A 25,983-nucleotide genomic window follows, 5' to 3' on the forward strand; every position below is an offset into this window, starting at 1 on the left:
GTTCATTGCTTTTATACTGAAACATTAGTATACATAAATATGAAAAATATATAAAATAAAGGGCCTGAATACTACTTTCACTACTTATGTGATTAGTTCCCCTTTACTACATTTCTATTTATCAATTTCTACTGGCATGTCAAATGCCCTTTCAAATAAACTGTATCAAAACAACTTACAAATTATAGATTAAAAACTTTGGACATGATCATTAAGCAAAATGTATCAAGTACATTTAGTAGTAGAACTACTTTGTATTAATTAGTTTAGTGCAGTCATGAGAGGCAAAAAAACCCCCAAAAACATGCCAAGTTCAAACTAGATGTAGACTATTCCTAGGGCTACGTGACCAGATCCTACCCAACATCAGATTCATTTTGGATACACAGTGTTTACTTAAATCTAAGATGACCTTCTTCTCTTTTACAAATTACAAATCCAAGGGTGGTCTGTGTTTGTTCATCCAGCATAGATTTCTTTGAACTACCTTACCTCTATCCTGCGTTTGCATTGCATTACAGTCCAGCTTAAATAGTTTGCAAGAGAACAAGTTATGTATGTTAGCTGCTCCATGCTGGCTACCCCTGTGCATGCTCTATTAGTGTAGTATAATTTAAAGTACCTTACTGAAAGATGTCTGTAACACTGTATCCACGTGCCCGCACAGCATAGTTACTGTTCACAGCAACGTAGTTCTACCTGGCCATTTAGGACAGGGATTAAAATACATTAATTGAAGCTGCAGGAATAATTTGGGAAAAGGGAACTTAGCTGGATTTTGGCCAAGAGGCTGCATTCATAAATCTTTATTCTTGTGAAAAATACCATGGGTCCAATGTAATTCTGACTCTTCATTCTCTCCTGAAAAGATGGGTTTTCCAGAAAAATGCTGGGTTTTTACCGTCCCAGAGGGATGAACACTATATTTGGAATGACAGACACTATCTGTATTTTCTCCTTACATAAAAGTGATCATAAGTTATTTTTTTCTGAGCGCCAGTGGGCTGATCTTAGTCTCAGCTTTATCTTGTATTTGGATAAATATGAAACATACCCTCAGAATGTGGACAGTAGTACCCTGTCTCCTGTTAACCATTTGCCAGTCAACTCTGGAAGGTATGAGTCTCATGTAATATTTACAGAAGGTACCAGTGCCTACGAACCGGCAATGCTATTGGTACCTGGGAGGGACTGAAAGAGCTAAGGCCTGTCAATGTCTCAAACATTGTAGCAAACCAAGGTACGGTCTGCATGGCACTGGGGTCTTCAGTGGAAGTCAGCTGGCATGGACACAGAGGGCGTGCCGCAAGGTGTGCAGTCCGGTGTTCTGGCAGACCCTGCATGGCAACGTGGCCAGGGGTCACAAAAAGTTTATTTGAGGAAGGGGCTTGCAGCTCCTTGCAAAGTCCCTAAGACCACCACCCCAATAAGCTGCACATGCTCAGTAGGTAAAGAACCATCTGGAATACCACCATATACGTTGAGACCTGTCTAGAATGAACCCATGTAAGTCTTCAAGAGGTGTGACTAGGGGCGGAGATTAGACTATAAAAGACACAATTGTAAAGAGCCAGATTGCGCGCCCATCACTGGAGGATTGCCACGCTCGTCGTCGATGCTGCGAGATCCAAGGGTGGTGACTATCTCTTTTCTTTTCCCCTCTTTTTCCTCTCTTTCCTCTCTTCTTGTAAATGTTTTGCTAGAACCCACGCTGCCCACTGTTACGCCTTCCAGAGTCTGGATTCTTCAAATAAAGCATTCAAAGCGATTGTTTGGTGTCATTTCACCTTAATTTAGCCCTGGGGGATCTCAGAACCTCTATGACCCTCTGGTCTGCCCGGTCTGGGTTGTAACAGTACCTCAACTCTGATAAGAACTTGCTCCATTTGGAGATTGCCCTCTTCATTTTACCCAGTACATAAGTCTGTTTCAAAGAGTATTAAAAAGTGAAAACAGTAGGGTCATCAAGAATCCCAGAGCCAGGATATCATAGTTATCTCACTTGTGAGACATTGTAAAAAAGGATGAATCAATGTAGGAAATTTATATCTGGCTGAAAAGAAAATACAGTCTCTTTTCCTGGAGTGACCTATATTTTCAATTAACTTACCTAGAGCTTCTATGCATATGATCACATGCGTTGGATGTGATCCATGTTGGACTGGAACAACACAGTCATCCTATCCAGACCCAATATACACTGAAAAGCAGGGAGAAGGGTCAGAAAATTATTTATGCTGTTCCACTTGATTAGCATTCACTCTTAGAGCTCTGTTTTCCATACCTTCACTAATTCAATGATCTGTTCCTTGGTCTGGGATCCCTTTGTTGTTTACTACTGGATATACAGAGCACCAAACCTGGCAGAACTTCCATAGGAGAGTGGTGTGGTATAGCTGAAGAACATGAGTGTGAATTCATTGGGGAATATCTGCAAAATGTTATCACCTTTTTCTAGAGTCAGAAACATCTACCTGTTCAGACCTTTCTCAGCTACATGATCTTGACATTGTGCCTGAAGTTATCTCAACATTTATGAATTAATTTCAGATTCACTTTTCATGCTGTTAAGTGAACACTTTGCTCCCTGCACTCACCACCTCCTGGGTATTTTGCTGTGCTACACTTGTCAGCAAGCCACTGCAGTGCATTTTTCTCTCTCTGCAGTGTTACTGAGGAATATGGTTTTGAAACTGCAGTGTGAACAGCTCTGTAAGTTTTCCTCTCTGCCACTGATTTCACATTATAGAGACAGGACTAACACAATTGAATATCAATATATGAACAGCCAGTAGTCAAAGGAGAATGAACCAACAACCACACAAAATTCATGGAAGGTAAAAAGCTTCTTTCAGCCCAGCGGTTACAGCCTGTTTCCTCTGTATAAGTTCTGTGGCCAAAGCCACAGACAATTCTCTCGTTTTATCTGGGAGCAAACTTTTCCCAGTGGAAGCAATACATTATATATGAACAACTAGAAAACAGACCTGCTGTTAAAATCTTCCAGAGCTGAAACTCGGAATGATGTGTAGTCTCACCAAAAGGAGAAGTAAAAATAATGAGAAATAATCTAGGCGTTAACCTATCACACTGCTTAGTTTAAACCTAAGTGTTATGCAGCACTGTTGTTACTCTGCGGGGAGGGGGAGGGAGTGTACCAAGAATGTACTTCAGGACTATAATTCAAATTGGAATTATATATTTATATTATATATATAATATATTATATATATTTTATATATATATTTGGATTATAGTTCAATTTGGAAACTAATGTGATCATAAAATATACATGCTAGGGTTTAATTTTAGGTCAGAGACATACGTTAAAAAAGTGCTACCCTAGATTTTAAAAACATTAGCCTGAGTCATGTAACACAACCTCATTTTGATCATTTTGCGTTTAGAAAATGTACAATTACTGATGCTGGCAAGAAGTCACACTAAGGCCAAATGAGATTAATGAGAAATAAAACTGCATGTCAGTAGCATAATAGAAACTGAAATGAATAATCAAACAGGCAGAACATTCATGCAGCCTAGGCAGCAAAGTCCAAATAAATGGGCTTGAAAGCCACAAGAAAACTCTAGAGTAAGCACTTAAATCATCAATTTGAAAAAGTTTTCTGTGCAGAATGTTGCAATAAGTTTCATAATACTTAAAATATAAAGTGATTTAATAGCTTTCACTGCTGACCTTAGCACAGTAATAAATCTGCAAAAATCACAAAGTACAAAAAGATTGGTTTGAAACCATTGGGCAGATGTATCAATAGGGAGAATTCATTCCATGTTCATTTTCTACGCTGCCCAAACTTCAGAGACTTTTTCAGCGTCTCTCCTGGTAGAAGCAGGGCAGAATTCTAGGATATGAAGCTGAACAGCTGCAGCAACACTCTCGTGTTCTTGGATGTTGGGTTACAACTCCTACAGTGTTATGTTTACAGGAAACATGTAATAAATGAACAATGGCTGCCATTGAAAACATCTATCAACTACTGCAGCACTAAAGATGCTAACTTCCAGGTTATTTGAAGGAATAGTTTATGGTAACTGGTTGATGTAACCAGTGATATGCTTTTATACACTTATATCCACCAGTACCCGTGTTCATTCAAAAACATTTAAAGAAAGGAAACATTTTCATTATTCTGGAGAGAAACAGCTTCCATTTTTTCCTCCCTAGTGTTCTCCAAAGAAGCATGCCTTTCAAGTACACAGGCAGAATATCTACACATGTACCAGGAATTCAGTGAAAGAAAGGGAAGTAATGTACAGCACCTACATAATTGACCAAAGCCTGTAACCTGAAAATTCCTCTACCTTTTCCATCAGTGGCAGCATGACAATGCATATTAGCATGAGTGTGAGTCGATCAAGCACAAGTAAAGCTAAATATTCAGCAACATATATTCTGCACAGAAGAGAGACTTAAGCCCTGTTTAAGCATACTTATGAAAGTTTAAGAAACAACATAGCCTAGGCAAAAGAGAGATGGTCTCTTTAAGCCTTGCTCCTGCTACGTAACACATCAATGCTTTTTTAGACACTTCACATTCATTTTCACACTCTTGTCCAGAAAAGATTTACTGTTTTAGGACATTGTGTTGGAAATAACATTGATATAAATGATTCATATGTACTGTCCAATTATTTCAATGTTTAGGGTAAAGACAGAAGGAGAGACTTTAGGCTGTTTTCAGACTACCAAAATACCACTCAAGTCCCTATGCCTAAGCTGACAGGAAAAGGAAGGCAGGTGTCTAGTTTCTGGAAAGAGTACCAAGAGCCTCAGCAAAGAGTGGAGCAGGTAGCTAAAAGGAAATGTAGGTGCAGAAATGTGGATTGCACTCAGTAGAATTTAGGCCATCCAAACCCAGCATTTGTTTTCTCTGTTGCACAGCACAGTGGATGAAATTCTGTGGCCTACTTGTGCATAAGTTTGAAAAAGATGACTGTAATGGCCTGTTTTGGCCTTCAATCCATGTGTCTGATTTTCCTTTAGGCTACGCTTTCCCACTGCTCTGGCAATAAATAACCTATATTTAGGCACGCTTAAAAGCATTTTTCCACTGCTACAACAGAGTAAAGGGGTTTCAGAGTAAACAAAACTCATACCTTCAGATTCTACACAGCTTTAAATGTTCAAAGTTTTTTTCAAGGAAGCTGTCTTACCTCTTTTTCCATTTGAAGTCCTTCTGCTCTGATATTTCTCTCAAATACTTCCCTCTTTTCTGTCTGTGGATTGGATTTTCTATACACCAGGATGTAGTCAATCCGACATTTCCCATCTCTAAAATATAGTCCATTGGTTTTGTTCTTATCAGGTATTTCCTGTAAAGAGAAAGTCAAACATTTCAGTAATGTTAATTTGCCTTGGTAATTGCTGCATTGCCGTTTGCATCGTCAGTTTTCAGAATTACTCAACAGGAAAGATAAAGAATTGGAACAAGCTGTTCAAGTTTTTAGGTGCTTTACATACAGTGCCTCTGAGGTTGTCTGAAAGGAGTACAGACTTCCCCACTTCAAAACCAGGAGGTCTTCTTAGGCAGATGTTTGGTCATATAGGCATGGGATAGGACAGAATAGAGAACACAAGCCAACCTTCCTCCCCCACCACCCTCCATAAAATTAGGAATAACTTCTTACATATAAAGTAAAGCAGAGAATAGTGTTACTGAAGTGTAAATTTAAAATTAAGAACTTAATATGGTAGAATGTCTTTGTACATGTCAGAAGAATAAACAATGACATGAGCATTTACTGTAGCCAGAAACACTAAAACCTGGCGCAGAGATTCTCATTGCTTTGCGATGACTCTAGTACCTCTGCCTTACAGGACACAGACAACAATATGAAGGTCCTGTACCTACCTCACCATACCTCATCAGACTAACTATAGAATATTCTTTGCTTAAGGAACAGCTGAGGAAACCCACTGGATTTATTTGAAAATAATTCCTGGTGTTTGGTCTAGCAGCACGTAAATGCAATAAATACTGTTTCTTGCCTATTTCCTGCAAAGAACATGCCTGTTTAAATGTTTGCTCTGACAGAAAGAAACAACTTGATTTCACTGTTAATAAGAGGTCAAGCAGGTCCCTCTCCCAAGATCTAAAGACCAAACTGCTGGTCTTTTTCCAGAAATTCATGAGATGAAACTCTCTACAGATCCTCCTCACAATTTAATACTACTTCCACATAATACAAGTCCTGCCCAGGGGTTAAGCTTTCACTTTCAGGCAAGTTGAAATTGTGTGGCAGTTTGCAGGTTGGAGTGTTTCATACAAAAAATGTACACTGTGAATGATATATGGGAACAAACAGCACTCCCTCAAAGCAGTATAATGGGCAGGGACCTTCAGGGACCTCAAGATCAGTCCAGCTCCAAGCTGAAGGGAGGGTTAGGCTAATTTCTCTCTGTTTTTCCAGAATTTGCTCAACCATTCCTGCCAGAAATAGCCATGCCCTATAATATATGATCAAATCTCTGAAAAAATGAATATTTTGCCTTTCACATCTGGGAAAAGTGAGGAATTTTCAAAGTACTTTCTCCATAGGAGAACTCCTTCTGAATTTGAATTGCAAAAAGTGAACATAGGAATAGAACAAATGATTCTTAGAGAAAAAAAACCCCCAATATTCCTATTCAAAGAGTCTAGTGTAAGCTATCTTCCTGATTCTCAGCAGGCATTTTGATTAAGTGGAAAAACCAATGAAAGCATCCCAGATGTTCCATCCCCTTGGTACATCCAGTTTACTGAAGGCAGAAAGGGGAATTTTTCTAAGATTCTTTTATTACACTGCCTGACTCCTGACACAGCTTAATGCAGACTTGATATAGTGGAACAGTTCTTTGAGCTGAAAAAGAAGGCAAGAAAAAAGATTTAAGCCCTAAGGAAATAACAATAACAAACCATTTATATCTATACTGCATATCATGCTGACAAATGACATTATCGAGATATCAGAAGTATTTTTCACAGAGCATTGAATATGAAAACAGCTCAGGAAGCACAGTTTATTTTTTTCCATAAAAAAATCTATGTTGAGAAGACATAAAAAACCCCAAAAGGGTATTTAAGGTTATTTAAATAAAGGAAGGGTGCAGTAGGAGATTTAGAGGCAGTGGGTCAGCTTGGTGGTCCTGCTCTGATTTCTAAGCCTCCTGACGAGCCATCCTTCCTGTTCTGTAGGTCCCAGATTCACTACGTCTATTTTAGCAAGTAAAGCGGTGTAATAGGAAAGGATCTGTAAAGCAAAACAATCTGTGCTGAGGATCTGCTGTCCATACTATGTAGGCTTGAGGGCTTACTTTGGGCCCACTCTAGTCTGGTCCAGCAGACTCAATGGAGTACATCTCACAATTTATTTGCGTCCAGAGGAATCCAGGTTTAAAATCCAATACTGCTCTGGAATGCAAACAAAGCATGGGTAGGGGCAATTCAGAGATTCACTTCAAATGTACACTCCTGATCCGAACTAAAATGTTAGCACAGACCCATCCAGAGAGTAGCACAAGGAATGTGTCTTTCTCTGCATGCAGTAGTGACTCCACTGGAAAAATAGATTTGCCCTTTATGCTTCCTATGTTTCATGTTTCTCTGAAGAAAATTGGTTTGCCCTACACTGACTTATCAGTGCATGTAAAACCTTATATTAAAGAGCGTCTATGAGATTTAGCTGAGTTATTTGACTTGTAGTACTTCTTCCCCTATAAATATGACTTCCTGAGACAACTACTTTCTTTTGGACTTGTGAAACACTCCCAACTACAGTATTGTCATTTTTCACTCAGAAAGGCAGCTTGGACACCCTTATCTGTACTTGGAGGTCCTTTTCTTTTTAGGAACACAGTATGTCAAATCCAGACTGATAAACCCTACTAGACTGGTACAGCCTCTGAGAAGGAACCCTTTCTCTTGCCCTCTGTTATAGCCTGTAAGGCAGCTTTATAGACTGAGCCTGGACTTACAAGAACTCTGAGGATCTAACATGATATGGAGAGAGTCAGGGCTGGCACAGCAGTGTGAGGAAATAGCAGCTGCAGGGCTTTTAATTGTCCACAGTATTCCAGGCTTACACTATTCTAGACAGAGACTCTTCTCCTACCTTGAGCTTTGCTGACCCTTCTCCAGACATTGCATCTCCTTTCCCTGTGTTATGACTTCAAAATTCAGTTTTCCTAAACTGATTAAAAAAATATATCTAAAACCAGGTCTGACTGCAGTTTTTGCTGGGAAAGTGGTCTAGTCATGTATGTCAAATCTCCATTCCTTCATCTGAAAAAGGACGCCAGAAGAAAGTGGAAGAACAGGGAAGACTTCACTTTAGCAAGAAGTTTAGCATTCCTGGCTATCTTTGTAGCTTTATTTGTAATACATGTATCTGAAGTTGTATAATTGGGAATTCTTTTCCAAAGAATGCAGTAGTTTTCATATTCTCAGACCCACAATTGGGAGCCATCAACATTCATAGACATACGACTCATACACAGATGCATGCTAGGAGAGCTTTAGGCTAAAGGGCTCTACCCAAATGTTTCACTATCCAAACTGAGAGGATTCATAACCCTAACAGCAATAGAGACTTTAAATGGAACTTTTAAACAAAAGTGCAGTTAGGGAAATCAAGGAAATTTGAAACTTTACCTGCAGGTCTTTAAAAAAATAAATCAGAAGGGACTCCAATGTTCACTACTTTAATGACAGATTAGATTATTTCTTCATTCCTAATTATTTTGGTACCTGGTTATTATCAGTATGGATGCTCAATGAAGATAGGATCTTTGAATTCTAAAGAGTTCATCTTTTCCTGTTGTTTGTGGCTACTTGAAATTAGAGTCTCCTGCATGCGACTTGACAGCTGGTGGAGGGGGTTAATACCTGCACCACTAACAGTGATAACTTATAAACTTATGCAGAAAAAGTAGAACCCAGAATCATCCAGTTTTTAAGGCACAGTTCTAATCAAAGAACAAGTATATTTTCTCTGTGTGTTCTTTTTTCTTAATATCCTTTTGCCCATTTAGATTATAATTTTGTGGAAACTGCAATTTTATTTTTCCATGTATCTTCACTGGTTGATATATTCTTCTTGACACCAAAATATATTTAATTACATGGAACTTTTCTAATAATGAAATTATCTAGGCTGCAAAATCAAGTGCTCAAAAGCTAGAAAGTAACAGATTTGTAGTTTTCTCTGAAAGCTTAGATAATCTCTTTCCATGTCCATCCTGATCACTGAAGAAGACAGGGATTTGATGGAAAAAAAATTATGTAGTTAGCTTGTATTCTGGTAAATACACACAAGAAAACTGAGCTGAAATTAAACAAGCTATCATAAGTGCCACAGAGAACATCAGAATTCTTATTTTACAACATGAATACTTTTTTTCTGCCATAATCTTCAGTGCAAGTTCCAATTTATAAAAGAGACTGTTATAACAAACTCTATTCTGCGCAATGTTAATAACACTGCCCCCAAATATCAACAGAGTTTGATGCTTAAAGTGAAGACTGTAGGAGTGACTCTTACAATTTTAATTTCAAAACTACCTACATTAGCTGGAATGTCAAGAATGGGCCATATACGCTCATCTAAGCAGAAGTCAAATTTTGTCCCAGCTCCATCATTCTCCCTTGTTTGGATAAAGAAGACTGATTTATTACTCCATAGAAAAAAAGGCAGAATGGATGCATACCTAGAATACAGCTCCTAAATAATTTTTCTTTTAATTTTTACCTTCTTTCTGCTGCTACTCCAGTTCTCAGAAAATGAAACTTCAGTGGAAGTAATACAACATTTTAGTGATAGTATGTCCCTGGATTTAAATTGTAAAGTGTATACCTAGTTGTTATATTGGCATATGTAAAAAGTATTTAGATCAACGCACACAAAGGGAAATGTGATTTTCAATTTGCTCAGACTGTAGCTGTGTTTGAATGAAACATAAAACAAAGAAAAAAAACATCTTTAGCCAAAGGACAAGCCGAATCCCAATCTGGCTCTGCATCTGTTAAGGAACTGTTGATAAAGCTCCATCCGTAAAGTCTTCATTGGATCTTCTGGTTGAGCATGAACAACTAACAGTTGAAGCAAACAATATTTCAATTTGTCAGCTAAACAAAAGTGATAAGAAACCTTTGGTATGTCCTTGTAAGTTTTTTTAATTGTAAATTCACTTTAACAAATTCAGCCAGAAATCGTCTTAAATTATTTTGCTGCAATGTAGCTTAGCTTCAAAACTAAACCAAACAAACATCAATACATGCAGGGAGACTTTCACTGGTGCCACATCCTCTGTCCTGATGACATTAAGGGGATCTACAGGCTCTCTTAGCTACTAAACTAAACTGAAAGACTGAAAGGAAGCTTGAAGCTTCAGAGTTCACCCCACCACTGTATAGTTGTGCTCCCATATTTATCCATACAAACCGTACAACATCTAAACAGTGTATCTTTTCCTTCTGGAATTAAGCAGGGGCCAAGTACTTTGAAACTTTTTTTTGTAGGCTACAGCATCCCTCAGCTCCCATTAAGACTTTCAATTTTCTGTTCTTTTCCCCTCTTATACATATACATGACCTACATTGCTATTTTCCTCAGTTATGGTTATGCAAAAAAAAAAAGATAATCTGTTCAACTAGGAAAATATTCCTGAGACATTTTCCCTTTCCCTTTAAAAAACAACAAAGAATACATCAGAGGAAAAAAAGGTTTTGCAGTACTGTTTTTTGCAGTACTGTTAAATTAACAGCAGCATATGTTGTTCTGTATCATCCTCTATCCTTCTGACCATTTTCTGTTCGTTTTTCCTCTTTAACTTGCAAAGATCATGTGCCTTTCACCTGTGCCCTTTTGTTAAAGACCATATGGTACATGATCCCAAAATGTAACACAGGAATATCATGTTAGATTAACCTATTATAGGGCAAGCAGGCAAAGAGGGCCCTTTGTAAGTTGTATGGGAAGCTGGGGAAGAGCGATGAGTAAAGGGGAAGATGATATTGTGAGCAAGGTCAAACATATCTCTGGGTGCCCTGAATTTTGTTGCTTTAATTATCTGTCTAAACATTCCAGGAGTGCAGCTCTCTATGGGCTGAATTTCTAGCACAAGGAAAATCTCTGACTCTCTCAGCAGTGTTTCACAAAAGAACTTGCACCACAAAATCCTCTAGCTCCTATTATGTCTTTTTAGACATAATCTGTAATTATATCTTCTAAACTTTATCTAAACTAGTAAACAAAACAGGATCAGGGCAGGCGCTTCAGCAATATCCTATGGTTTTCCATGCTTTTTAATTGTTAGTATGGTCTCTGCCAGTTCTGATCTGTGCCAGTCAGCCCTCTGCCAAAAAATCCTCAGGCACAGCTTGCAGGTAACATCAGACCACTCCAGTAAGTAGTCTGGATGCAGCCGCATTCTTGAGGTGGGGGAAAGGAGACAAGTCCCTGGTCTCTTCTCTTCACTCCCCAAGGAGACAGCCCTAACATCCATGGGTTGCAGGGCAGTTGGAGGCAAAGTTAAAAGGTATCATGTTCCTTTCTGCACAAAAGACACAAAAAGGAATTTAGGCCCAAATTTTCATCATGGGTCCACGATGCTTTGCCTGCTTTTAGACATCATTTAAAAGGGACTATGCGCTGAATGATTCCTCCCTGGTATGTTCTCTGAATCACCATTATGTACCATCAGGTCGCTTGTTCTTCACTGGAAGGGAATGTGTCACATACCTGACACCCAATGCTTCTTATGAGAGATTTATGATAAATTCTCCTCCTCCCTCCTTCCCCCCAAAGGATTAATATAGGGAAAACTTTTCCATTATTTTCAGAAGCAGTGAAGCATTAGACTTGGATCATTCAGAAAACAAGCAGACAACAAAGGCCTGTACAGACTTTTCACTGAGGGTGCATGAAATCAATAAAACCTCCTTTTAACTTGAGATATTTTATATTTCAGCATTATAATCTTAGAATGGAAAACCAGTTCCCATGGGAAAGGTCAGACACAAGTTGACTTGCACAGAATGAGATTCTAAATCAAACTGCATTTATTCCCTTTTTATAATGGGCATGAATAATTATTATATTAATAATTCTGTGTGTTCTTACCTCTCCCACAACTTCCAACCTGCTGGCATCATCAGAAGTACTGGTCAAGTTACCATGGTGAAGCAGGGAGTCATCATCTTTGGAAGGGCTGTTCACACCTTCTAACTCATCAAAAAAAATGTTGACATCCTTAGCTACTAAAAACAAAAATAAAAATATACATTCAAATCACTGTTGAACCAAATGAAGACATTGAGTGTAACACATTATCAACAATCTCACTTTTTAGTTCTGGTATAAGTATATACTAGTTAAGTTTAAAATCTGATGCACATTGGTGGACCACTTTCTTCACCAGTGAGCCGCATAAAGATTCAGGATACCACAATACATCTCTGATGAAAAATAAGCAATCTTCTGTCAAATAAAACATACATTAGCTATCTCCTCAGCTTCTCTCGGGGTAAGCGGCTTAAATGATTACTTTCTGGATTAGTACGGTCTCTGAAAATTTCTTATTGTACAGAAGCAGATTTTTAACCTACTACATAAAGTATCGAGTTAGAAGTTGTACAGACCTGTGGGGCAGCCAGAGGCAGAAGACCTCAAATAAATACTGTTGCTTGAAAGGCATTGAATAAATGAGCCTGGGCAGAAGTTTGTCTTTGCACAATTTGGCATGTTTTGATGCATATAAATGTGGCATGTTCAGATCTACCTACTGCACAGCCCTCAGTTGTGCATGAAGCAAAAGCTTAAACCTACAGGATGCTGCAGTAAACTCAACTCTGATAAAAACTGAAGAGACATAAGGGCTTGGAGCACATTATTCCATTCCGGGGATCTGGCAGTGGGGCTTGGGGCCAAGACAGAGCCAGTACAGCCAAGGGTGGCCCCTTCCCTCTGGTGTCTGCGGGGAGGCCTTGCCCGGCCATCCCAGGGCTGTGTCTGACCCTGGTTCTCCTCACCGGGCCTGATCCTGATGTCAACCCATGGGCTGACATCCTGGCCTGGCCTTGGCCTGTCCCCCCGCAGGGCAGGGCCTGGTAGCCTGGGCTTGTTCCCCCACCCTCACCCCTGGCTCGGGCAGTGGGACAGACCCAGGCTGCCAGGCCCTGACCTGCTGCCTGCCATGGGGAACCCCTGGCCCCCGTGGTGCCCTGATGGGAGATATCTGCTTGAGTAAATGGGTTGAATTTCCTCCACCTTTCATGCAATGCCATGTCATGTGATAATTTTACTTTAATTTAAAAAAAAACCCTAAAACATTAGAAGGAGTGAGTTAGAGGCTGGCACTGTACTCAAGATTAGAGCAGCGTTAGCTTTAGGGTGACGTTCCCTGCTCTGCTGAGCAAGGAGGCGATGAGAAGCTGTGGGCAGAGCTGCTGTGCAAGTCTACAGTCCCACATAAGGGCCACTGATCTGCTGATCATTGGATGGGAGACGCAGGGCAGGCAGGCCGCGGCCAGCAAGGTCCAACTTCACACCCCATGTGCTGCAGGTCTGGTGCGAAAGGGTGATGAAGAGATGTGTGTGGGGAGAAGAAAAATGCCTTGGCTGAGAATCAAGCTTCAACTGTGGATAGACTTCCTCTCTTCAACTTCGTGTTTCATAGGCAAAATCCAGAATTACGACAGTAGAGTCGTAACTGTTAGCAGGTACCCCCAAAGGCCAGCTACTGGGCCTCTTCCGCTGACTAGAGCAGGATCAAATATCTATTACTTTTGACAGAAATTTATCTAACCCACTATTCCTCACACTTTTTTGCAAACTTGACTGACTTTTGGAATCATTCTTCTTTTGTGCAATAACCTCCTGATCCTTTTGCTTCTCCGCAACTCCCATAACTTAGTGACAGGCAGTTGTAATTCCTGTTGACGAGAATTTATATTAACAGGGAACAGCCAAAAATCTCTAATTGTTGGCGGCAACTTAGTTCCATTTCTAACTACTGGCTGCAGGTGTAAAAATCCATTCCCCCACTGTGGAGAGACTGAGTAGCTGCCAGAAATTAAAGGCCATTAACTGTTCCCAGTCATCATGAGCATTTTGTGACCTCCTTTTCACCTTTCCCTTCTTCAGGGGCTATAGCCCAGTTTAAGAAACCTTTTTAAAAATCTCCGATGCTACTGACTCCACAGTCTCTGCAGGTGGCCTATTTTTCACTATCACAAGCAGCAGAAAGTTTTCTTCATAATATTCATCCTGAATATGCACCTATGTTGCAATTTAAATATATTACTCTTTTCCTATCAATCATGAACATGGGGAAGAGATTGCTCCCTTTTTGTACATGTCTTTTATAGTATCTAAAGTCAGTTATTATAGCTGTAGGTAGATAAAAAAGAAAACCCTATCAAAATATTCAAGAACCGGTCTTCATTTTCATGCATAAAATAAGGACAAGGTTAATGACATACATTGTGTTTTCGATTGCAATACTTTTGCTTAGGAAGCCACTAAAAATTTCAGAAACAACAGAAAAGTCTTCACGTCCAAGTTAAACCACTCTAGATACTAGGCTAATGAACTAACCGAAGCAGCATAATTTCTAGTAGATATTCTGAGTTTTTAATAATTTTACAAGTATTTTTTTTTATGTAGACAGCATAACAATAAGAAATTCTGTGCCAAATTAACAGTTTTTGGGATAACATACTGCTCCTCGAGTTTAGCAATTTTGGAGTTGCATACTGACTAATCTAGCTATCATTCTTTGTATCCCAATATTAGTATTGCACAATATTTAATCCCTACTTAACACTTCATATCATAATTCATCAGTTTTAGATAGCACCCTCTGTTCTGCAGGATCCCAACCAGCTTTTATAGAGATATTGGGAGTAATAGCTTCACCTGTTTCACTTTCTTTTATATTGTGCGTATCATCATAGTCTGTGGACACATCAGAGACATAAAACCTCTTTTTTTGCAGATACTAAGTTTCTCTTGCCATTTTAAGGCTGTTTTTACTATCAGTCCATTTATTTTACTTATCCTACTTTTGTGAAAAGTCCCAGGATACCATTAGAGACAAATATCCAGGATGGAGTTTTTTACTTTAAAACCAGCCTTGGCCTCACACCATCCTGTTCCCAGCTAGGGGTGTGCTTACTGACAGGGTTGGAGAAGAGCATCCTGGTGTTGTTTTGGTTTATGTGATGAGGAGAGCCTGCAGCTCCTCAGTGTCACTGTGGCTGCATCCAACCTGTCCTAGGACAAACTACAGAGGTTTTAGGAGACTTAGAAGGCAAAAACCAGACTCCAATTTGTAGCACATACAGCAGTAATATTAAAGAATTATTTGCCACCTTGATCTATTTCAATCCGCAAAAATCATACTAGAGATGCTTATAAAAGACAGGGGAACTGCCACAAGACTAACCACCTGCCCTTCACCGTCCCTACTGCTTCAAAGGGCAAGACTGGAAACATTCCACCCCATCAGATAATAATCCGGGTGTAGATCACGACCAGCTTTTGCATACATGTTCATATGAGAAGAATTCATCTAAATACTCAACAGAAAGAACTACTGAAACAGAAAACATTTTGAATGACTTGAAACTTCACTGAACTGAAACCCAGCAAAGCGCCTCCATGAGAGCAACACATGAACCTGTAGATGATCAACACCTCAACATAGTCTGAAAACAACTGTAGAAAATACAAAAATAATTAAATAGTGAAGCTTTTTGAAGATTATGCAAGATATATATCTGTTGCAGACAGAGGCAATGAAAGATGTGAAAATGAAAGTTTTGCCTGTATGCTATGCTCGAGGGAATTTGAACCGGCTTTTTCCTGCCATTAAGACTGCCTTGGTATAAAAGATGAGGCCTTTGAGATACTAGAATTGCTGCTTCCTGAAGTGCCAGTAATGCTTTGGGTTGCACAATATATGTGTTTTGAGATACACAACTTGGTGTGTAAGAGAGTGAATGTGCTTGGGGGTTTCAAGCAGAGAATTACTGGATCATTCCGAGGACTTGTGAGGAGCAAAAAAATCTTATTTCAAGGTTGCTTTAAAATCCAGCCCATCTCAGCAATGACTAGAAGTTGTGGAAGCAGTGAATCTCAGCTGGTTAGTGAAATTAGCCACCAGGACCTGTCCAGATTGCCTCTAGTAGAAAATAGCTTATATCAGAAGTATGCAGATAACTGGCATGCTGATTGGTATCTTCAGCAAATAGGATAAGTAGTGAAGAGATGTGCTGAACTACCTCGTCAGCGCTAAAGGTGTCTGTTACCTTTTTCCAGTCGCAGTGAAGGTGTGCTGCTGGTGAGAAAGTGGAGCTCTTTACACTGCAGTTGCCTTGCCGTGTATGTTTTTGAAAACACACTCTTAGTATTTCAGTCACTGACACTAAACATGGGGCTCTAACATTTGCTGAGACCATTTTTCTACCCCAAGTCTCACTGGATACTTAAAAAAAAATCATAAAATACTGTTCCACAAAACTAAATAAATAATTTAAAAAGCAAATTCTGTTTGCTTTACTTTAATAATGGTGATGGTACTTCCAAGCCAACTCTCCTGCTGCCTGTACCTAGCTCAGCCACTCCACTCCAATGGACATGAACACCTACGCGGCCAAATGTTGCTAAAGGCATAATCAGGGCTCCCTCTTTTCTGTCCCCTTCAGATCATGACATGCATATATCCACAAATGACCTTAACAGAATGATATACAATAATTTTAACATACATATGCTATTTGGGAGACAGACTGGTGCTACTGTATAGTCATGTCTTTTTAAGCAGTTAAATTTAACAGGAATACAGAGCAGCATGCGCGTTGCTACAGGAGATATTAAGAATTCCCCCTCTGGCTTTAGATCAGCTTAAATATGCAAGCTCTTTTCTCCCCCTCATGTTCCATTTTGCGGAAAAAAATCAAAATGACTTGGTAATTCAGAATCCCTTGAGGATTTGAAAAAATGTGGGCATACAAATATTTTTATCCCAAATATTGTAGAACCACATATTCTGAAAACTGAATGCTGGGAAATTCTGAGCGAGAGTCCGTGCACAATCTCTGTGGGTCCACAAGCCACTTCGGACCAAGAGGCTGATTTAGGCAGGGCTCAAAGATAATGTAGCTCCTTTAACTTTCTGAAGATGGACGCTGAAAAACCGAGGTGCCTAAAAATAATAATTTTCATTAAAAAATGGGACCTGACTATGTTTTTGTGTGGCAAGATGGAAGCATGCTCAGAGATCATGTTTCTGGTAATTAATTGTCATTTTATTACCAATTGTGACACCAACCCATCAAGTATACTTTAGCTTTGGATAATGCAAGGTGAAGATCAGTATTCCAGAAACTGCTCTTCGGAAGCTTTTAGGCCTATCAGTAACATTGAAAAGTGAATTTCCTTAAAAATTCTTAGTAGCAATGTTTATAATAAGTATAGACCATTTCCACATGTTAATGGTGGTGGGAAAAAAGATTGGGTTTAAAAGCACCAACATTGGAGAATAATCCTTAATAAAAACACTGAGTAGAAAATACCTGTTTAGCAGAGACTTGCAAAGCAGAAAGTTCAAGTATGAAAAACCAAGAACCTTTCTGCATCTTGTTGTACTACATGTTATGTTTTTACAGCATCTATTTGGATTTTTGGATACAAACATTTTTCTGCACTCAGTGCTGGCAGATACAATTTACAAATCTTTGCTTCAAGGAGGCCGTCCTACAGATACCATGCAGCCCAGAACTTTTTGTCACATTAAATGCTAAATTCAGTAACTACACAGTGGATCAGTAACCCTGTCTCGGGAAAATCACTGATTTCTGGCTTCCAGATTATGAGAATTAAAATGAAAGAATCAAATTATTTTTTATTAAATCTAGTGAGAGTCAATGTAAACCGGATTTTGAAAAATATTCTAAAAAGCCAGAGATATCTTAGAATTTTGACTTTACTGCAATGGCAATGAAAATAAGCTTCATACATTGAAGCAATTTAAAGTAATTAATGAAAAAAGCTTGGAATCTGAGCTTTTTTTTTAAATAAAGCTATTTACTGGTTTTCCACAAGAAGTCTATCTTCCCAGTGTAATAACTAGGAAAAAGCCATTAAATCCTTTGCTAGCTTTTGCTATGGCCCTGAGGGCACCCCCAGCCCTGACTGTCCCTGCCTGGACCCCCGGGGTTCCTCCCACCCTGCCCAGGTCCCAGGACCCCATTTCAGCCCCCCAGGGCTGTCAGCCCTTGCCCCAGTGATGCCGCAGCAGTGCCGGTCTCCAGCTCCCCACAGCCCTGCCCGGCTCCGGCCCCACTGCACCTGGGAGGTACCTGATGACCAGGGCTGGGGCTGCCCCCAGTGCCCCTCGGCTGCTCCTGGCTGGGGCTGTGACATGGGTACAGGCTGTCAATAGGCAGCAATAGGGAATTCTGGTTTATAGCTGACAGATAGTTCATGCGGAACCTCGACATCTCTGCTGCCTAGTTTACAAGTTTGGTTTAGGTCAGATGCGTCACCCTGTTTTGCAATCCCCTACTTTACAGTGTGTGTCTACAGCCATTTTCAGATTAGTAATTATTGCTTCTGGACTGTCTCTGATAGACTACAGATAATTTCTGAATATCACGTGGTCAAGAAGGAACTGTTTTATAAAAGACTTACCAGAAATCTTTAGAAAAATGTGTTTAAGACTCTACCATGAACTATGGTACTTAAATGCAGAATTTAGCTCTGATGCAGTAGAAATTACTTTTAAGTCTTTTATAATAGTAGTATATTTGCATAAAAGTAAATAATGAGACGGAAAATCTTTATCTTCAGTTGCAGTCTAAGACATTCAGTAGGGTAAAAGAAAAAAAAGTTTCTTTAGAGCAAAATGTTTGTTTTAAGTAACTAAATTTTTTTTAAAAAATAAAATCTCTGCTATTGAATGATCACTCTTGGCAGTCTAGCAAATGGAAAGATATACCAGCTAGCTAAAGTTGCACAAGGCACCTCCTGAATAGGGAAATGCTCAGGAAACTCATGTTAGCAAGAAAAAAATGTGTGGTCTTTAAAAGCATCATTAGCCTTTTCAAATTTTCATTCAACGTTAACAACAACCGGGAATAAAACTAACAATAACTATTCAGAGCAACCACCCTAGAAAGAATATTTAGGCATGTTTATCCTAATTATTTGATATTCACAACAGACTGCAGGTGACAAGACACTCCCCTGGACACATAACAAGCCTTTGCAAACTAGGTTGTACAGTCATAGCAATCCTTTTGTCCTTCCAGAAGAAAATGTAGCTGAAGGACATAGAGATTAACTTCCCAACAGCAACTGTGTCTGGTCTGGATAAAGAAAAAACACTGTCTCCAAGGCTGTAAAAGCTGCATCCTTCTCAAATGGCTCAAAAATAATCTATAAATCAAAATGTTAATTCTTAAAAGACTCTTTGTATAACGCTATTTAGTTTTGAAATTATATTCAAATTGCTAAAACAATTTGGGAGCCTACTTCTATTCAGTTTATATTAATTAATAATTTGCAAATATTTGTTTTACTTAGGGTAGGATTCACCTACATTTACATGTCCAAGGATGCAGATGTTTGTGTCTAAGCTGTGGTAGTGATTCAAGTTAGCTCATCTCCCTAAATTCCATCTGCAGGCAACAGAGGCAAATAGCCACTTCCAATAGCCACATCTAATCTATATTAGACACCTACTTTAAAATGAGACAAACTGGGCTGTAGACGTACTAGCTACATTCTGTTGATTGCAAAGGGAGCTTAGACAATGAATTCAGATCTTGACACCTTCACTGCAAACCCCTATGTTCAAGTCAGTTGAATGCCTTCTTTATGGCCACAGAAAAATGGCATACTTTTAAAAGAAACTAGGGTTTTTATCTAGAAGTTTAACATTTCAGGTTATAAGCAAACCTGTGCCCTGTTGAATGAAAATTTGAGGTTATTCAGCACAGGGACATAATCAGGGAGTACGATATTGAAATATGAAACGGTACCAAGGGAAGCTGAGATATGGCCATTTCAAAAAGAAGTTGCTTTGGACAAACACTGTTAATAAATTTAATTTTGACATCTAATTATTTTAAACAAATCATCCATTTTTATTCTCCTCATTCATGTGCTAGAAATGGAGAAGATAACTGTTTCTTGTATTCCAACATGGTCTCTTCCCAACTTGAATTTGCTTATCCTTGTTTATCTATCTATCTTGTCTATTCAGCCTCTGAAAGACTATAGTGCCTTTTCAGCCTCTCCAGTTCACATCCCAACTGCCCCCAGGCCTATATCTGGGCTGTGCGGGTGTGAAGAAGAGAGGAGAAAGCAAAATCTCATATTAAGATGTCCTGATGGGAAAAGCTTTTTAAGTTACAAAACACAGGGTTCATCCTAAACCTACAGCTTAAATAACGAGGTGATTCAATTTCAAATTACCCATAATGATGATATTACCAATGTCATCATACTAACCTGAGAGTTTTCCTTCCACCTCCAAATTAATACCACCACCAAATGACCTGATCCTACCACTGTATGGTTCCTTATTCATATGGCAAAAATCAGACAGAGTGCAGGGTTTTACACATTCTTATACATCTTTTATCATTCAAGAATGTAAGTTGCTGTTTCTCACTTTAGAAGATTGCTACACAAACCACCCAGTTTAAAGTAAAACTGAAAAAGAGGGAAACCAGAATGCCATGCCATGCATTTTGATTTTTGGCCTGCATAACAGTTTTCAATCTATTATGGAAAATTCCCACTGAAATTCCAGATTCTTTTGGATTCCAGAGTTGCGTCAGTTTTGGGTAGCGGGGGGTGTCTTCTGCTGTTGTTAACAAGAGTAGTGTTTCTTCTAGCACAAGTCTTGAGATCATTCTGCAGTTGGATTTTAGAAGGGTGGACCAAACAATTCTTAGCCCACAGCACATTACATGTGAAAAGAGATGGTTTCATGCAGTATTTAAAACACGCAGACCTTCAGTTGTTGCGAAAAGTTCATCACTTCCTGTCCCAAAAATTACCAGCTGCAAAAATGTGAACATACCCCAACACTTCGGAACAGCTGGAACTTATCTAAGTTCAGTAACTAAACTAACTAACTAAATCCAGTCTTAGATCCCAGACTGCAGCATTTGCGTGACATTAGTTCACACAGCCATTCAAGAGTGTAAAGAATGTATGAAAGTAACAGAAATCTTAATATTTCTGATTACTTCTGCATAGGAAATATATACCGCTGGAATCCTTAGGGACATAATAATTCAAATCTTACTATGGCTTCTCCAATAGTAAAAGATTATCATTCAGTTCATCATTTTGTATGTTCCTTCAGTTATAATTTCAATGCATCTCAATTGATTCTTCTACCATAAACCAAATTTTGCATCCAAGGAATAACTTACTTTCTTGTATTGCATTAAGAATTTCTGAAAAGTCCACATCTGTCTTCTGTATGTCTGGTTTTATCCATATTTGCGTTTCCAGCCGGTTAACCTGCAAATCCTCTCTTCCTTCTGAAGAAATTGAAGAGATTGATGGGGTTTGTGACAGTGCGGTAGAAAATCCAGCCAAGGGGCTTTCAGGTGAGGGAACATACACATTGAATAAAGCTACTTTATTTTTTTCCCCCTGGCAGAACCAATTTTTCTGCAAACCAAGCAGCTTTAGATAGAACATGGACTGATTTAAAGTTAAATAGAATGAAACAACAACATTCTCTGCTATCAGCAATGATGCAGAGTCACCACTGGCAAGTCCCTCGTTCAGGTGAACACGTGCCACCATACCATGAGCATCACCTCACCATACCATCTACAAAACTAACTCCAAAACGTGAAAACAGACAAGAGGTGTTGTTACAAATGACACAGCACTACAGGAACAACCAGGCTAAAACAAAACACACTAACACACAAAGGATGAATTAAGTCTCAAGACAGAAAACAACCATTAGGACAAAGAGAGCATGGACAGCATGTTTCGGCCACAGGACACCACAAGTTCTCACGTGCCAAGCTGATGGCATGCCATGGTCTAGGAAGCACTCCAGTACTGCAGTCCATTTTGAAGGGGGTCGCACTGGTATGTAATGGTTACTGTTTAAAAGCACTGCAGAATAAAAACATAGGCTAGCGGGTCACAGTTTCAAACCTATCTGCTCATGTAAATAGGCACAATATTTGCCCATTTCAGTGTTCCTTCAACATGAGCAAAGAAAGCAGGAAGTTTTGAAAACACACCCTTTCCATGCAGAGAAAGGTAGCGGCACATTAAGAGTAGACAGGAAAAGGTCCTGGGCAAACGGCCTTAAGCTGCTGGCTACAGGGTACTTGCATACAGCCAGAGAAAAAGAGGGAGCTACTGGGCATATGGCTGTTTTTTAAAGAGTGGCAGCAAAACCTTTCACAAAGGCATCTGTTAGAGGTGATGCTCTTGAGTAACTAATACACAGAGTTAGCAGAGAGCTGCAGTGGTCAGGGAGATATCTGGGAAAGGATTTCACAACAAAAAGGCCACAGTGGAAGAAGAAACCTTCAGTCCATTACTGTGCCTTCACTAGATGCTATCAGTTGTGCTTTTGATGGAAGCATTTTCCTTTCTTCTACAGTCTGCCTATAACAAGCTGGTCTTGTTTTGAATTCCCTCCTAGCCCATTGTATCTTCCCCCTCCCCTCGCCAAATGACTCTCTCACCACTGCCTGATGAGAGCTTCAAATTATATTCCTGGGCAGAAAATTACTCAACCCTGTTTTAAAGACCCTTCTTCACTTTTTGGAAATACAGATTTCAAAATGGGTATACATACACCAGCTTCAGTCTTTTTTATTTCCCAATGTTAAAATATTATAAATTCAAACCATCTCATGCTTGCCCCAGCATATTCTTTTGTTCCACAGCAAAAACCCACTGTTAACATCAGAGACAGCTCCCCTTGTAGATTCCTGTAAAGTGATCTGTCATAGCAGTAGCAGGAGTCAGCATTTAATGATGTCGAACAAAGAGAATTTCTTAAGTGAGACAGCTGATTATTCATATAATAGCAGCCTAGGGAAATCTGCAGATGGCCTCAGAGGTGGGAGGCTAGGATTTGCCCCAGAAGAGAATTCTAGGGACCAAGGAAAAATACTGCAGCTGCTGGAAAAGACATATAAACAATAGGATGGAGGTAGAGAAGTAAGCAATGGACAGCAATTCAGTTAAGCAGCTTTGCAAGTGATATCATTCAGTTTCTTGTTAAATACTCAGCTACCACTTTTAACATATACCATTACATATTTGCATCCTCAAATCCACCAGCCTTTCTTCTCCATTTCAACCCCAGTTAGAGCAAAATAACAACAATACTGACAAATATAAAATACCCCCTCTTCCCCCAAACCCTCCATCCTTGTTACACGCAAATCACTGCTCCTCAGAACACATGAAGGTAGCAGGATCCCTGCAGCATCTCCAACAGATCTGAACTAATTGGGCCAGGGAGAAAGGGAGTGACAGCCAGCCAGCAATGGAGGTCCCGAAGCGCTGATATCTGATGGACTATCTAACCACAGGCCTGTTAATAAAATGAAGCTGTTGGAGAATGTACATATTCACTTTCAAAGCCGCTTTTTAATTAATGAAAAATACTGTCTAGAAAGTGGTCAGAAAATGTCCAGCCTAAACCTGACTGTTCAGCCTACGAAGCCAAGACAAGTTTTGCTGCATTCAAATCTCCTCTTCTGTATTTGACCCATTTGCAGTACGGGCAGCTTCCAGCAATCCACACAAATGACAGTCTTATAGGCTTCTCTGATTCACAGTAGCCTTAATATCTGGCCTCACTGCACAAGTATCAGATCAACAACATCATCCAGTCTGATTTCACTCAAAATTGTACGCATAATCTTCTACCAATCATTTGTGATATAATACATGGCTAATCACAAACTTGCCTTCACCGACACAAGGAGAAAAAGAAATACATCTGCCAACAACATAGTTTTTAAGTAAGTGGTTGCAGGAACACCTTCTTCTCCCATGATCTTCATGGTGTCAATAAACAGACTTGAATCAGGGCACATTTGCTTCTACCCTCCTCCCTCTGCCTCAGCACCCACTTTGCAGGAGGGAGCGCTACATTTCTTTAGCTGAAACAACCCCTACGTGATGGGTCGTGGACTGGCCAAATTAATGAATGCTGATTTGTTGGCGGATGGAGGTTTTAGCCTAGAAGCTCTTTGGAAAAAGCCACAGTGTTCTCTCCCACGTCCCAAAGAGATTTATTTTCTTTATCTTACCACAGATCTCCAATACCACAGATCAAGATAGTATCTGGTGTCACTGTTGCTATTGAGGGATCACTAGCCTGGCTTTAGCATTTCCTTCTTGCTTTAGCAGCTGCTGATTTACGCTTTATCAGTGACATGTCCCACTGTGTAAACTCTAAGCAATATTGCCTGGGAGGTTGGGAGGGAAAGACCCTCTTTCCATAGAAACATGAGAAATAAACAAACACAAATAAAAGTGAAAAAAATATTAGATTTATCAAATTTTATGTGATTTTATTAAAAGATCAGTCAGATTTTTCTCAACTTACTGAGACATTTGAGTTCAACTGAAGTCATATTTTAAATTAGCTCATGGCATTCACTCTGATTTACTCACTGATGCATAAAGTAGTGCATAAATAGCATACTTTTTCCTTTATTTGTTTTGAAGGGTCTCTACTAATTAGGTTAGGAAAACAAATGAGAATCTTTGGAAATGTCAAAAGGTCTTTTGGGAGGTCAGGTTAACACTGATGATCTGCAAGCCACCAGTGCACGGCGCAGTAACACTGGTGAGTCATGCTCACCTTTCTCCTGCGGTCCTTGCTCCCCACATGAACTCTACTCACTCATTGAGGCCTCACTCCCAGCTGAGCCACCGCACACCAGCAAGGTGGCTGCAGATGCACCCATACAAGAGGGCAGTTCCCTCAGACCTGCATGGTTTCGCATCGAAAGCCTCACTTAAGTCAGGGCAAAGGCTGCATGTCTTCTTTCACAAGTATCTTCTCAGCACATGATGCAGAAATATATCCTGTGTCCTGCCTCGAGCTGCCCCTTCTCTGCACAGAATAAAAACGGTCAGTTTTCAACCTGCAACTCCTTGGCCCACCAGCCCAGCACTTGAGTACTCCTTTCCGGAATAAGACTATTACCCAGAAGCTTTCCTTCTGTCCTTGCTCCTTACCAGTAGCACTAAGCTTCCTCTACCTTGCAGCTTCAACACAATTTCAGATTTCTACAAGGAGGGTGTGTGTGTGTGTGTGTGTGTTTGTGACAAGTTCCCTTTTTCTTTCATTTTGATGCTTGTTTCCAGTCTTGGGTTCCTTCTGAAGATGGCAGTGGGGATAAGGACAGGAAAAGTCATATGTTTAATTCTCTGTTTCTGAGAACTTGTTGACATATCTGTATATTTAAGATAGTGCAACATATCAGGGTAAGACCAGCTGTCTGCCACATCTGCAGTAGTTTCTGTACGGTGTGGCAGTGCCGGCACATATGTGCCTGTAGTGACAAACTGGGAGTATCTGAAAGGCCTCATTTTTCCCTAATTTGAGGTACGTGCTTTTACCTGTGTAGGTCACAGGATTTGTCCCCATCTATCTACAAAGCACATCCACAGTTTTGGAAGAATTATAAATAATAGGTAATGATACACATTGAAAGAGAGGCCTTTAGAGACTTCTGACTTAAGTCAAAGCACTTCATCATAACAGCATCAATACACAATGTGCTTCCAAGACTGAAAAGATTGAGTACCCTGTGGAAATATTTGCAGACCTTTGAAAAACCTTTGACCTGGCAGATTGCCATATGTATCTATAAATATGTAAGGACTTGGATATAACTCTTGATACTCTTAATTGGTTTACCAATTACCTTAAAAAAAGTGTATACTCTGTCACTA

At 39.6% G+C, this 25,983-nt stretch overlaps 1 protein-coding gene across 1 annotated transcript in view; it reads right to left on the reverse strand.

The window, feature by feature from the left end:
- The window catches only part of ANO4 (anoctamin 4), a 121,634-nt gene extending 97,557 nt beyond the window's left edge, over positions 1 to 24,077 (reverse strand). The window contains exons 1-4 of the mRNA XM_050901808.1: positions 23,978 to 24,077; positions 21,453 to 21,563; positions 12,121 to 12,257; positions 5,176 to 5,334 (exon numbers count right to left, since the gene is read on the reverse strand). Coding sequence (XP_050757765.1) covers positions 5,176 to 5,334; positions 12,121 to 12,257; positions 21,453 to 21,563; positions 23,978 to 24,077 — 507 coding nt within the window. The remainder of the gene's footprint in view (positions 1 to 5,175; positions 5,335 to 12,120; positions 12,258 to 21,452; positions 21,564 to 23,977) is intronic.
- Between the last annotated feature and the right edge of the window lie 1,906 nt (positions 24,078 to 25,983).

Source organism: Gymnogyps californianus, chromosome 1, assembly GCF_018139145.2.
Source record: "Gymnogyps californianus isolate 813 chromosome 1, ASM1813914v2, whole genome shotgun sequence".
In the NCBI taxonomy this organism is placed as follows: domain Eukaryota; kingdom Metazoa; phylum Chordata; class Aves; order Accipitriformes; family Cathartidae; genus Gymnogyps; species Gymnogyps californianus.